Source organism: Pseudorasbora parva, chromosome 12 (genome assembly GCF_024679245.1).
Source record: "Pseudorasbora parva isolate DD20220531a chromosome 12, ASM2467924v1, whole genome shotgun sequence".
NCBI lineage: Eukaryota > Metazoa > Chordata > Actinopteri > Cypriniformes > Gobionidae > Pseudorasbora > Pseudorasbora parva.
The window spans coordinates 26,397,131-26,411,505 of NC_090183.1; the positions used below are offsets into that span (position 1 = coordinate 26,397,131).

General features: G+C 37.7%; 1 protein-coding gene and 1 long non-coding RNA gene across 3 annotated transcripts; one reads left to right on the top strand and one right to left on the bottom strand.

Moving 5' to 3' along the window:
- Nucleotides 1–1,357: 1,357 nt before the first annotated feature.
- LOC137094213 (uncharacterized) lies at nt 1,358–1,814 on the bottom strand. Its single transcript, XR_010908624.1, has 2 exons — nt 1,686–1,814; nt 1,358–1,601 (listed from the first exon to the last, which is right to left on the bottom strand). It is a non-coding gene; the product is annotated as an uncharacterized lncRNA (long non-coding RNA).
- boka (BCL2 family apoptosis regulator BOK a) lies at nt 1,521–14,099 on the top strand. 2 transcript variants are annotated; one of them, XM_067459572.1, is made up of 5 exons: nt 1,521–2,151; nt 3,597–3,725; nt 5,655–5,687; nt 8,770–8,933; nt 13,113–14,099. In XM_067459572.1, exons 1-5 carry the CDS (start codon nt 1,932–1,934, stop codon nt 13,236–13,238), a joined length of 672 nt encoding a protein of 223 aa, XP_067315673.1. In that variant the 5' UTR covers nt 1,521–1,931; the 3' UTR covers nt 13,239–14,099. The 2 variants fall into 2 exon arrangements, with proteins under 2 accessions (XP_067315673.1, XP_067315674.1); XM_067459573.1 differs by lacking the exon at nt 5,655–5,687 and having other exon boundaries at nt 1,528–2,151.
- The last annotated feature ends 276 nt before the right edge of the window (nt 14,100–14,375 follow it).

The window sequence follows — 14,375 nt, forward strand, 5'->3', positions numbered from 1 at the left end:
AACTTTTTCCTTTTTACTGAGGAGTGGCTACCATCTGGCCACTCTTACATACAGGCCTGATTGCTGGAGTGCTGCAGAGATGGTTGTTTTTCTGAAAAGTTCTTCTCTCTCCACACTGCAGCTCTGTCAGAGTGACCATCAGGTTCTTGGTCACAACCCTGACTAAGGCCCTTCTCCCCTGATTTCTCAGTTTGTCCGGGTGGCCAGCTCTAGAAAGACGGATAAAGTAATTATTTTGTTTCGTTTTTTGTGCACAAAAACTATTTTCTTTGCATTGTAAAATTATTGTACAACCACTGTAGTGAGATAGACTTTGTATTGATGTGTTTAGTGCCTTTATGGGTCTTGTGAGTGGGTCAGTGGGAATGTACTGAATGCCATGGAGGCCTATCTGAAGCCTTTCTCAGCCATCAGCTATCAACAAAAATATCTTAATTTGTGTTCCGAAGATGAACGAAGGTCTTACGGGTCGCCAACGACATGAGGGCGAGTAATTAATGAAATTATTTTCATTGTTGGGTGAACTTACCCTTTTACTGTGGGACCTTATATAAACAGGTGTGTGCCTTTCACAGATGTGTGCAAAGCAAACCATGTCTAATCAACTGAATTTACCACAGGTGAACCCCAATCATGGCCCTGTCCCAAATGGCACACTTTATATGCAATTTATATGCGGTGGACTTACAATGGCTGCCGCGTGTGCATGTCCATTAAGTCCACGAGACCTTAGTGTGTCCCATTTGTCATTTTAGATCTCAGAAGGGCGCTCACAAGCACCCCTTTGAAGTCGATATGCGCCCTTGATGCGCACTTCTGCTGAGCCTGCACTGACTTCTTCCCGACAGTCAAAGCGGCGTTACTCATGAAAGTGTGGACTCGTAGGAAGGCCACAAGGGTTTAGGTAGCCATTTGGGACAGGACCTCAAGGATGTTCAGTGTAAACAGGTTGCACCTGAGTTCAATTTTGAGTGTCATGGCAAAGGCTGTGAATACTTATAAAGGCAATTCTAACTTCTTTCACATTGTCATTATGGGGTAGCCAGAATTTTTAGGGAAATAATGAAGTGAATCAATTTTGGAATAAGGAAGAAACATAACGTGGACAAAGTGAAGCGCTGTGAACAATTTCTGGATAGACAGAGACAGACAGACAGACAGACAGACAGACAGACAGACAGACAGACAGACAGACAGACAGACAGATAGACAGATAGATAGATAGATAGATAGATAGATAGATAGATAGATAGATAGATAGATAGATAGATAGATAGATAGATAGATAGATAGATAGATAGATGCATAAGCCTGCATCAAATAAAATGTGCAAAAATAAAAATAAAAAGTCTAAAAACTTTGTGAATGCAACATTTATTGATTATCTTGTTCAAATTTCTAGCTCTCTGAACACTAGCTCATCTAGATGGGCGGACCATCAAAACCACAACAGTGCCGGTTATCTCCGCCTTAACGGAGTGCTTTTCCATAGAAGGAGTCTTCAAGCGTGCAGCCCATCCAAACAGACCGAAGACAGCACTGCCTCACTACCGCTGACAGCAGTTTAATCTTCCCTTCCCGGACTGCTGCTTATCAATCTGCTGAGAGAACAATAGCACACGAGCTTTTATAAAAAACAGTTTTTTTAAAGGTATTTGAGACTCTCTGAGGATTTATTGATTTACAAGAAACAGCGATGATGATCCATCTCTGATTATCTGCTCTTTTAGACGCTTTTCTCAGGTTCATGTTCGTTCCAAGAGACGGTGAGCGAGTCTATTTTAAAATAGAAAAACGCGAGTTTTCATCTTTTATCCAGACCGTGTAAGGAGCCATCAGACTTTGGAAAGAGAGGAGGGTGGAGAAGAAACGCTTCCATACACGGTGATAAAGGTGGAGGTTGTCAGCTGATTGTAAATTGATCTCCACTCATGAAGGGCATGGAGATGTTGCGCCGCTCCTCAGTGTTTGCGGCTGAAGTCATGGAGGTGTTTGATCGCTCTCCCACGGATAAGGAGTTAGTGTCGCAGTCTAAAGTGTTGTGCAGGGATTACATTCACTCCAGGCTCCACCGGGCTGGAATCGGATGGTCTAAACCAGAGCACGGGTCCGGAACACTGGCTGAGGTGTCTTCAGTCCTGCTGTGGTTGGGTAAGACATCTGACGTTTTACTCGTGTAGAGTAATGTTATTGAACATGACATGGTGTTACATGTAGCCTACTGTGGTGTAGTGCATAGCCTGATGAATAGTAGCCTATTTAGATACTAGCTATATAATACTGAAGTAGTTGTGTATTTATATTATATGGTGTTGGTCGTGTGTGTGTGTGTGTGTGTGTGTGTGTGTGTGTGTGTGTGTGTATGTATGTATATAAATAGGCCTATAACAATATATATATATATATATATATATATATATCTCACACACACACACACACACACACACACATATATATATATATATGTCACTTACACACACACACACACACACACACACACACACACACATACATACACACACACACACACACATATATATATATATGTATGTATATATATAATATATCCATAAATGGCCCATCCAAAGATGTTCTATGAACTTTCAAAAATGAAAATAAACGTGTTTCTGCAGCTTCCTCCAAACCATACAATTGCATAATATTTTACAACACACTTATAAGGTTTGTCTGTCTCACCCTTTGAAAAGTACTTTGCCTTTTGTACCATGCTGAATGTGTTTCCTCCTTTCATGTCGTTGGACATTCTGAGCTCTTTCACAAGATAGAATGTAAAGCCTATCGATAACATTTAATCTCACATCATTATGTTTATCAGACACACTATAAGCACCATATACCATGACTGTCATCTGAGTAACACTCTCAATAGTCACTGTTTTGTAACAACCCGTTTCCTCCTAAAAGGGTAAAGCACAAGAAGAATTTTAATTTGAGACAACTGTGTAAATGGGGAGGCTGCTTTTTATGGACAAAGCATGAAAACATGCAGATCATTATCACAAGGCATATTGAGGGTTCCCCACCCACACTTAACCTTAACCCTGTATTGTCCTGAAAAAAATCCTTCAAATTGTGATAAGCCCTGTACTTGCATACACCTTTCACCCAACTCGATTGCTTGCATTAAGACGGGTGATTCACGAGAGCGAGTCATAACACTCTTAAAAATAAAACTTGCCAGAGGGGGTTTTCCTAGTGATAGAAAAACCTTTTGTAAAATGGAAAGTTTCCATGAATGTTTAATGTTCTTCAAGGAACCATCAATGTCAATAAAGAACCTTTTTTTAAGAGTGCAGCTTAGCACATAGCTGAAGACTTATTTAACAGACAATTTTACCACCAGGACATTGCAGTATAACAATGTTACATTCCTCTATTAGGCTACTAATGTGAAAGAATGATGATAGTATAATGGTATTAATAGCAGGTTTTCGGTTAGATTGCAGTTCTTTTGCATTGTCATTGTGTCAAGCCTATCCGAATGAATGATTTTATTCTGTAAGACTCAAGACTGCTTCTTCCTGTGACGAGTTTGAGAAAAGGAAAGAAAACACATTTGTCTCTCTGTCTCCTAGGCGACGAGCTGGAGTACTTGCGACCCAACGTTTACCGCAATGTAGCGCGGCAGCTCAACATCACAATTGCCTCTGAGAGTATAGTCTCTGATGCCTTTTTGGCCGTTGCTGCAGAAATCTTCTCTACAGGTTGGTCAGTGTCTTCCTTGCTTTTTAATATACATATAGTATGGAAAACAGTTTATAGGCTGTAGATAAACTTATTGGTGCATCTGGTTCCAGAGATGTTGTCCATCCTGCCAGTTAAGCATTAGCAAATACTCACACTTAAAACCAGTATAAATTAATCTGAAAACCAATAAAACCAAGTTTATATGATATATATATTATGTTCTGTTTTTCTTAAAGTGTTAATTTACCCAAAAATGAAAATTCTGACATTAATTACCCTCATGTCATTCCAAATCCATCAGGCTTTCATTCATCTTCAGAACACCAATTAACAGTTTTTTGATTAAATCCGAGAGCTCTCTGACCCTCCATAGACAGCAGTGTAATTAACACTTTCAAAGTCCAAAAAGGTAGTAAAGACATCAAGTCCGTGTGACTCCAGTGGTTCAATCTTAATGTTGTGAAGGGTCGAGAATACTTTTTGTGCGCAAAAAACAAACAGAAATAAAAAAAAATTTCAGCAATTACTTCACATTTGTGTCTGTCTCTGGGCCTTGAAAGTGTTAAAGGTCCCATGGCATGACATTTTTATTTTATGAGGTTTTTCAACATTAATATGAGTTCCCCTAGCCTAAATGTTGTCCCCAAGTCGCTAGAAATTTTGATCAGTGTAAAACGAGTTCTGGCTGTCTTTCTCTGCCTTTGAGAAAATGAGAGCTCAGACGAGCTGATCTTGAATTCTCCTGTTATGACGTCATACCAGGAAAGGTTACCGCCCCTTCCTCTCCTTTGCCCGCCCAGAGAATTAGTAGAGAAAGGAGTCAGTTTATTAGTGGATGTCAGCAGCACAGGCTTTACCATACGGATTCAACAGTACCACCACAAACAGTGAGTAACAGTGTTCATTAATGCCTGATCTGGGATCAGTGAGTTCTGATGTGTAACTAATCATTCAAGTTCACACAGACTTTTTTTCTAAGTCGTTTAAAACTTAGTCCTGCAGCTGGCCGTCTTGATGCATCAGTGAATCAAGCCAGTGACTAAAACCATCAACTTCACGTCATTTTTGTTTGTAGCATGAAACAAATATGTTATTTAAATGATTAAACTAGAGAGAGCATTCAAAAAAATCTTTTTTTTATGTTCGGATAGGTCAATCACCCGTTTGAATGACGCTGCTCTAGTAATTATGCTCAACAGAAGCTCTTACTGTATTCATGTCGATGTCGTGTTTGTAGCTGTGGTGAAAGCATTTTGTGAGAGAAATAACGTTGCAAAGTTAACTCGTGTTTATTCAGAGCTCTCAGATACAAACAAAATAAACTTGCGCTCTCAAAAAGTTGGTACAATAACACTTCCTCAGCAATCTTTCCCCAGCTCCCTCTCTGTCTCTCTCTCCACTGGCAGCGCTGCAGCTGCTCCAGCTCGTGCCTGACTAAACCACGCCCCCTCCGCACGTAATCTCATTTCAAATGCAAAGATGTCAGCCAACAGTGGGTGTTTTCACTGAGGCCTCACAGCAGACACGCCTCTTGAAACAGAGCATTCTAAACAGGGGGCTAGTATCAGTATAGAAAAATGGCTTTTATTTCTAAATTATGACATTTTTTGATGTAAAAACCACACTAACAATATAAGTACACCCCAGGAAACATTATAAAACAATAAAACAACCCATGCCATGGGACCTTTAATTTCATTGCTGTTTATGGGGAGGTCAGAGCTCTCTGAATTAATAAAAAATATCTTCATTTGTGTTCTGAAGATGAATGAATGTCTTACGGGTTTGGAACAACATGAGGGTGAGTAAATAATGACAGAATTTTCGTTTTTGGTGAACTAACCCTTTAAATAAAAGAATGGTATAATGCACATTATCTTCAGACCCTTAAAGGGATAGTTCACCCAAAAAAAACAATGAGACATTTCTTCTTTTATGCTCCACAGAAGAAAATCGTATAGGTTTGCAACAACGTGAGGGTGAGTAAATGATGACAGAAATTTTATTTTTTGGGTGAACTATCTCTTTAAGTGATGTATACACGGATATACATTGTTTTTATTTATAAATTATGTGTGTATATATATATGTGTGCACTAATATATATATATATATATAATAAAGAGAAGCAGGAATTTTTTATGGATTTTCTTTAAAGTAAACAGTGTCTGGGCACCTTTGAAGTTCTCATTCCCTTTCTGCATACTGTACTTCGCACACATAAGTGCAAAAATACTAATGGGATTCAGTTTAGTTTAAATGACTACAACCCTTATTTGACCTCCCAGATTTAGAGTGTAGTAAATCATGGTCTTCTTTTTTCAACAAGGGCAGCTCTTAAGATCTGCTGTAACGTGTTCACCTCGTTTGTTCAGGGAAACATTCTTTGTGCTTTAATTATTAAAGCATAATTGTTTGTATCAGTCCCAAGTACAGAAAGATTCCTCACTGAACTCAACGTACTATACCCGGTGACACCCTCGCACCTCCTGTTTGCACACATACCTGTCCTCAAGCATGCCGCTGAGCTTGTGTAGTCATTGGTGTTTTTTTTAACCCTTTGAGTGACCTTTGGCCATTTTTCAGTCTTTAGACACTTTCTAAGACTATATCATATTGATAATGGTGCAATTTCCAAAATTATATTTTAATTAAACATATGATGTTAACATATGATGATATATATGTTATATACGGTATATATCATACATATATAGTAGATTTTAAATTCTAATTGGATTGGTTCTATCTACTTAACTGAATAAAAAATATAATTCTAAATAAAACACAAGACCAAATATCTGATTCTGTCAGGAGAATGACATCTTTTATCCTCAAATTAATCAAAATCATTAAAGCCAACTCTGTTTAGAAAGTGCAAACTTAAGGACTAGATTTGTCAAGAGTGGAATCTTTCATTAACTTGTTCTTTCAAATAAATGTTCAGTTTTATTAAATGGGGTCAAAGAGGTGATTGTTAGAATCTGCAACATTTGCAGAATTCCATAGTTACATAGTCACAACATGGATGCAAGTTTTTAATTTAATACAGGAAAATCCAGTTGTTGTTTTTTTTGGCAGGGATAGTCTTTCTACACAGACAGATGGTTGTATTATTGTGCGAAAGGAAGGGAAATGACCAGTATTTAGAATTTCAGTGTTCATACAATATTTCAATGTCTTTATTTGATTTGAAACAGCTTGTTGTAAAATGTGAAAAATGCTGTCTGAATTGTGAACTTGACATGTTAACATTCTTACAAGAGTCAGGAGGAAATTGTGGTGTTTTCTGTTTATCCTCAACTTCAAACCAGCTTTTATCTCTTTTATTCCTCAAAATGGTTTCCCTTTGCCTTTGTGTTTCATGGTAGACTCAGATTAGGTTCCTGGGAAATGTTTATGTCTGGCCATTTGATGTTCCCAGATGGGATTTTGGAGCTTTATTGCGTTTTGTTTAATTCCAGGGTGAAATATTTGAAGTAGTATATCCAGGAGTCCATTTATCTATCAGGATGCCTATTGTTATATAATAGTAATAGTACAAAGACAAAGTGTTTTTTTCAATTCCAGACTAGTGACCAATCTGACTCTGTATAATAAAAACAAACAAACACACAATTTATCAAGCTTACAAATGAGGCTAACGTGTTACAGCCACACACATTTTAGAGCTTGTTGGTATTATAGTTATTAGGTTACAGTCACAAGTGAAACAGATGAATTAGCTCTTCTGACAAACCAGCTGACAGCTTGTCTGGCTGCCGATACAGTTATACAACAATACTCCACCCCATTTTACAGTATGGTAATGTTCTGTAGAAATGAGGGAAATTAATTATATGTTGATAACTCACTTGGTTATTTACATTTACACTTTTTTTATCCAAAGCGACTTACATTGCATTCAAGATACACATTTAAATTTTTTGTCAGTTCTTGCTTTCCCTGGGAATTGAACCCTTGACCTTGGCGCTGCTAGTGCCACACTATGTTTGAGCTACAGGAAAGCTGGTTATGATTTTCTGTCCCACTTTATATAAAGTGCCTTTATTTATCATTTAAATTACATTTATTTGAATGAATCATTTGGTACAATGCACTTATTTATGAACTTTTTTTCATTGTACTTATTAATAATTAATTTGGTAAAACTTAAAAAAACAGATGCACTAATATGCATTAATTAATGCATAATTAATGCACAGATAATCAGGAGTTAATGTATGACTCATGAATAAATAAAGCATTTATTGATGATTACTGCATCAGCAACTAATTAACATTCTATATGATTAACAGATTGAGAAATATAAGAATTGCTATTAATTAAATATGACATTTTGTATTAATTCCCTAATAACATTATATTAACTAATAATGTAAATCAACATGTCATAAACCACAATGGGTCAAAGCCATGCATTTCAATGTCCAGTTTTCTGGTTTAATTAATCGTTAGCTAACAATTTGCAAAGGTATCATAATGTTATGACTTGACTTGTTGAGGCACATGACTATTAACTAATTCAAAATTAATTAAAAACCCATAAGCACAATTACAAATTACTTAACAATTAGTAAATAGGCATGTGCCTCAAAATTAATGAATTATTGCTCATTAGTGCACCTGTATTTTGAAGTGGTACCATTAATTTCAGTCATTACATCTAGAATTACACTGTTGACTCTTCCCTTACATTTGAACCCACCCTTAAACACAACCATGCCACCAAACCTGTCCCTTACTTTACCCCATCCCACCTCAATAGCAGCAGCAAAGTGTTTTGCAATACAACATGAACACTATTATTATAGTATACATAACAGTTCATGTTTTTTATGCAAGTACATAGTAATTAGACACCTAATATAAAGCGTGACCTGATTTTCAAACACACTTCCACCAGCACAAATACATATAAGCTGTCATTTGTAATCAGTGATTTGCAGCTATAGTCTTGACTTATTCATACCACATACGAATATAGGTAATAGGTTAAGTATGTGGAAATACTTTCAGTTTGATTATATCCATGGCAATCTCTGTTTCTCTATGTACAGGTGTAACATGGGGGAAGATTGTGTCTCTGTATGCAGTGGCCGGAGCGCTAGCTGTGGACTGTGTTCGGCACGGGTGTCCTGCAATGGTGCACACCATTGTTGACTGCATGGGCGAGTTTGTTCGTAAGAGCCTTGTGTCGTGGTTAAAGAGGAGAGGAGGCTGGGTAAGCAAAAAATCCATTAATTTAGTACAGTTAAAGGAACTGTATGTAAGAAATGCATTTCAATTAATCATAAAATGGCCCTGATATGTCACTAGACCTTAAGAAATCATGTTCATTTCAAATACTTAGATCACTGACAATAGTAGCTGGCCGGGGTATTGCCATTTAAAAGTTGTTGTTGCAGCCCTCAACTGATGTTAATGTTGACATGTTGTGTTTTGGCCTGAAGCTCCACCCTCCACCTATCTACCAATCACGAAGTCAGTAGTGTTTTGTCATCCGGGTTGCCAGCTCTGCTCTAGTTACCACATCTGCGGCTACAAACGTTCCTGCTGGATCCTGCAGCTTATCTGGCAACCTCGAGTCAGCGGGGAGGGGGAGAGGGGAGACACCTGCAGTACCAGTTTTGGCCAGAATCTTACATACACTTCCTTTAATTAGAAAAATAATGTATTTATGCATTTAATCATGCCTCCTCCAGGGCAAAACATAGGGCCTGTTTACACCTGGTATAGGCATTTTGGTCGATCGAATTACAAGTGGACAAGGGAGACATTTCCTTTTACTCCTGTCCTGACATCTTACGTCTTCAAACCAATCTTGGGTCTTCAGTCGACAAAGTTTAAATCCCGTCTGGCTAGCCTGCTTCCCATTAAGTGTTTACGCATTAGGCCAGTAGGTCTTTTGGACCCCATGAGTGTCTACAGTATGTAAACAATCCGGTCGGATGTGTTTTCGGCTAACTCTGGAAGTGGTCGAAAATAAACAAGCTAAAAAAAAACCTGTTTATACCGGTATTTAGCATTGTCCACTTGTGATCCAATCGACGAAAATGCATCTTAATACCAGGTGTATAAATCGCCATACACAATACTTGACTAATTTGTGGCATTCAGCAGGTAATTTCCTAATATTTGCTGTCGTCCATCAAATGCGGCTCATGTTTATCAGACCGCTTTTTTGCATAAATGAAACTGGCCTTTTTCTCTTGGACTCGCTCTCTCATTTCTCATCTCGTGTGTGTTTGTGTGTGCTTGTTTTTGTTAAATATCAGGACACAAATGTGTATAATGACATGGGTATTACAAGGAGAAGGTGAAATATGAGGAAATTACCCATGTCCACATTTTTCAAATCATTATGTTTTAAATCATTAAAATCATTTTAATGATTTAAAACATTAAATCCGTTTTACGGTTTAAAAAACTATTACGCCACATTTCACAAAAACAAAAGTGTGTTTGTGTGCCTTTTCCCTTCCTCCATAGTTTCCAAAACTGTTTGGTTACCAATACTTGTCAAAAAATATCTTCTTGTAGTCAGCAGAACACAAAAAGTCATACAGATTTGGAACAACACGAGGGTGAGTAAATGATGATAGAACTGTCATTTTGGGCACACTTTTCAGAGTTAATGAAAGTAACATTGTGCTGTCTGTTTATATAACTGAGCCAAGGCCCTGAAAGAACACACACTGCCGTCTTTCCATCTTTGTCCAGTGTGTGTAGACAGAGTGTGCAGTGTTCATGCAGCTTTGGGTGGAAATCTGATCAATCTCTCAGAAGACCAGCACAGTTCAGCGAACCTGTTGAATGAGGAGCTGTGCTGGTATGTGCGGCTGTTTTGGCAGGGCATGTCTGTGGTGTCTGTGCTCATTAGACTGTCTCTGTTCAGGCAGATTCAACATGGCACTGTGCCAGATTGATAACAAGCTGCCTACACTGACAGTAGGTCCACGTGGATCAAACTTGTTGGATATAGATGCTCAGTTGGATTGAGATCTGGGGAATTCGGATGCCAGGGCAATACCTTGAACTTGTCAATGTTCCTCAAACCATTCCTGAACGATGTGTGCAGTGTGGCAGTGTGCATTATCCTGCTGAAAGAGGCCACTTCCCTCAGAGAACACCACTGTCATGAAGGTGTGTACCTGGTCTGCAACAATGTTTAGGAAGGTGGTAAATGTCAGATTTACGTCCACATGCATGGCTAGATCTAAGGGTTTTCCAGCAGAACGCTTCCCACACTCCCGCCATCTTGTTGTCGTCGTCCCACAGTGCATACGGTGCCATCACTTCCCCAGGCAAACGGTGCGCACACACACGGCCGTCCACGTATTAAAAGAAAACGACTCATCGTACCAGGCGACCTTCTTTAACTCCTGCAAGGTCCAGTTCTGATGCTCACGTGCCCATTGTAGGTGCTTTCGACGGTGGACAGGGGCCATCATAGGCATTCTGGTCTGCGGCTAAACAGCCCCATACGCAGCAGAGTGTGATGCACTGTGTGTTGTGACACATTTGTGTGACTTGTGCCACAGTAGACCTTATGTTGGCTTGGACATGACAGGATGACCTTTGTTCACCACTCATTCAAAAAAAAAAATCTACTTTAAAATGATTTCATGGTGTGTGATGAATGTAGAACATGATAATAATAATTAGATGAGTGTAATGGTTGCTTCAGGCGAAATCATTCTCAACATTTTTAAGGTGTTCTTCTTGGGAGTGCCCTGATTTTTCAACTGTTGTTTTTGTAAGAGATGGGCACACCTACAGACTGAACTGAACCTGAAAACAAGGACTTTATCATCAGGAGCACTAAATGAAAGTATGTGTAAAGCAGAAGCCTGCTAGACCGTATTTTCCATTGTTGTTGATATATGTGGGCATTTGTGTCTACGTGCCACGTTGAGTGTTTTGCTCTGCAGGATTGGCCTGGGAGCTAAATGAAGGGACACACACACACACACACACACACACACACACACACACACACACACACACACACACACACACACACAGAGAGAGAGAGAGATGCACAAAAACACCACTGAGTAAGATCTTTTATAATCAAAATCCCTAATTAAAGGATGTCCCCATCTCTCAGTACCTTTATTATCGCCTAAAAATAGTTCACAAGTTTGGGCTCAGTAAGAAGAATGAATTTAAATAGAAATAATTAATGCAAGAATGCATTACATTGATCAAAGTGACCGTAATGTCATATATAATTTTAAAAATTAAAAGTTTAAAGGTATAATCTTAAAACATTCTATTTCATACTTTCAATTCATCAAAGAGTCCTGATAAAAGGTATCACAGTTTCCACAAAAAAATATTAAAGCAGCACAACCGTTTTCAACATTGAATATTATAAGAAATGTTTTTGGAGCAACAAATCAGAATATTAGAATGGTTTCTGAAGGATCATTTGACACTGAAGCCTGGAGTAATTATCCTGAAAATTCAGCATTCAATACATTTAAAATATATTAAAATAGAAAACAAATAGTATATTTAATTGTAATACTATTTAACAGTTATAGTGCTCTTCATCTTACTGTGTTTTTTTATTTTGATCAAATAAATGCAGCCTTAGTAAGCACGCAATATTATATTATCTTTCTTTTGATCTTAAATACGCTGAACTTGTATTATAGGGTTAGGGTTAAAAATGAAAATTCTGTCATTAATTACTCACGCTCATGTTGTTCGTTCATCTTCAGAACACGAATTAGGAGATTTTTTTTTAATTAAATCTGAGCGCTCCCTGAATCTTCCACAGAGCGCCTAAGACAGATATGAACCAATGAGATTCAGTCTCATGTGTTAGACAGCACGTTTGAGCTTCCACAAGAACCATTCAGGTTTGTTCTGTTGCATCAAGCAGGTTTCGGCTATGGTTCTGTTTATGTATGCTAATCAATGTTAGTATGTGAATTAAAGCCTAAATAAAATCTGTTCAGTACAAAACTATTTTTGAAGCGTCAAAGTGGTAGTAACATATAGCTGTAAATTGAGAGTACAGAAAGCTCTCAGATTTCATCAAAAAATATCTTCATTTATGTTCCTGAATATGAATGAAAAATGAGGGTGGGTGAGCAATTAATGACAGGAATTTAATTTTTGGGTGAACTATCCCTTTAAGCTATATAAGATTTGGTCATCCCAGTGAAATATAATGTGTTTAGACTACTGAATGTTGGCTTTGGCCTAAAAGGCACATACTTGAGTACAAACTGCAGTTTCTTTTCCTTTTATTATTGCCAGAGGAACTCAAAGAGAACTCACACACACACACACACACGCACACGCACGCAAACAATCTTACACTATCTCTAAATATAAAAGTTATATTTCATATTTATATCTAAATATTTTCTTTCCTCTCTTACAGGCGGACATCACTAAGTGTGTAGTCAATACAGATCCCAGTTTCCATTCTCATTGGTTGGTGGCAGCTGCCTGTGCCTGTGGTCACTATTTCAAGGCTGTGGTCTTCTACCTGCTGAGAGAAAAATGAAGAGCAGTATAAACAAGTGACGGACAGCTGAACTCTTCAGAGGGGTTTTCTAGTCACTGCTTAAGCCTTTCACTGCTCATGATGTGTTTACACTTGCACAAAGTTTGCACTTTGGTAACCCTTTATAATAAGGTCTCATTTGTTAACCTGGCCTCTTGCACTCTAGGCATTCCTTGCTGTTACTGTTTTTTACTCGTATTTTTTTTATTGAACCTAATGATATGCAGAATACCAAGCCCAGTGGGAGAGGAAGTTATCGTGACCTTTGTATTTGTGAGTGACATAGAATGTTAATAATGCTGCCTTACCTAACGTTGTCTTATCAGAAATTTTCCATGATTTTTATTACTTTTTTCGCTGTCTTTACTGGTTTTGATGCTCTCTAAATGCAGATTATTAACCATCAAGATTCAAAAATCCAACTGAGATCCACAATGGAATGTAAAAAATATGGCCACGAGTTAAAATGCATGTAATTGAGATCTATATCAATATTTCCCAAGGCAAAACTTTCAAAGTACTGTATGTAAATGGCTGTAGATTTGGGTTGACTAAAAAGATATAACATTTCAGTTCATGCCATATTTCAAGTCAGGACCGGCCAACTAGTATGTCACAGTGTTTTTTTGTTTTGTTTTTGTAATTTATTTTTGTGTAATATTTTCTTGCATGTGGAGTTGTTGGTGCCACCTTGAACAATTTATAAGATATCATGGAGCCATCATTATATTAATCACTTGGTGTCTTAAAATTGTTTCATTGTTTGTCCTCTTGTCTTGTATAGTTCAGTATAACACATAATTATGTGGAAAAACTACACATCGTTTTGTGTATAAGCTACACTAAATGTATGCTAAATAAAAATATTCCTTTTTTTCAAAATCTAATTGCTGTGATTTTCCTGGGGTTGGAAAAAAAAACATAGCCTTCTAATAAAGCCTTTAGGCTGATAATTCTACACAACATTAGTGTAATTGGTGGAAAGCGAGTGGGAAGAAGCAGTTTAGATCAGATAGAATAGTTTAGTGATAGTGTTTCTATGGTGATCACTCTCAACATGCGGTTTCCATAACCCAGACTTTGAGAACAGACATGGATTAGGGTCCTACTGATCTGCAGCATAAACAATGCATATTA

What these genes read in the sequence shown, in the direction of transcription:
- boka (XM_067459572.1), top strand. Translation starts at nt 1,932, where the DNA reads ATGAAGGGCATGGAGATGTTGCGCCGCTCCTCAGTGTTTGCGGCTGAA. An exon ending in TTCAGTCCTGCTGTGGTTGG is followed by an intron (nt 2,152 to 3,596) that starts GTAAGACATCTG and finishes TCTGTCTCCTAG; the next exon opens with GCGACGAGCTGGAGTACTTG. An exon ending in AGGTTTGCAACAACGTGAGG is followed by an intron (nt 5,688 to 8,769) that starts GTGAGTAAATGA and finishes CTCTATGTACAG; the next exon opens with GTGTAACATGGGGGAAGATT.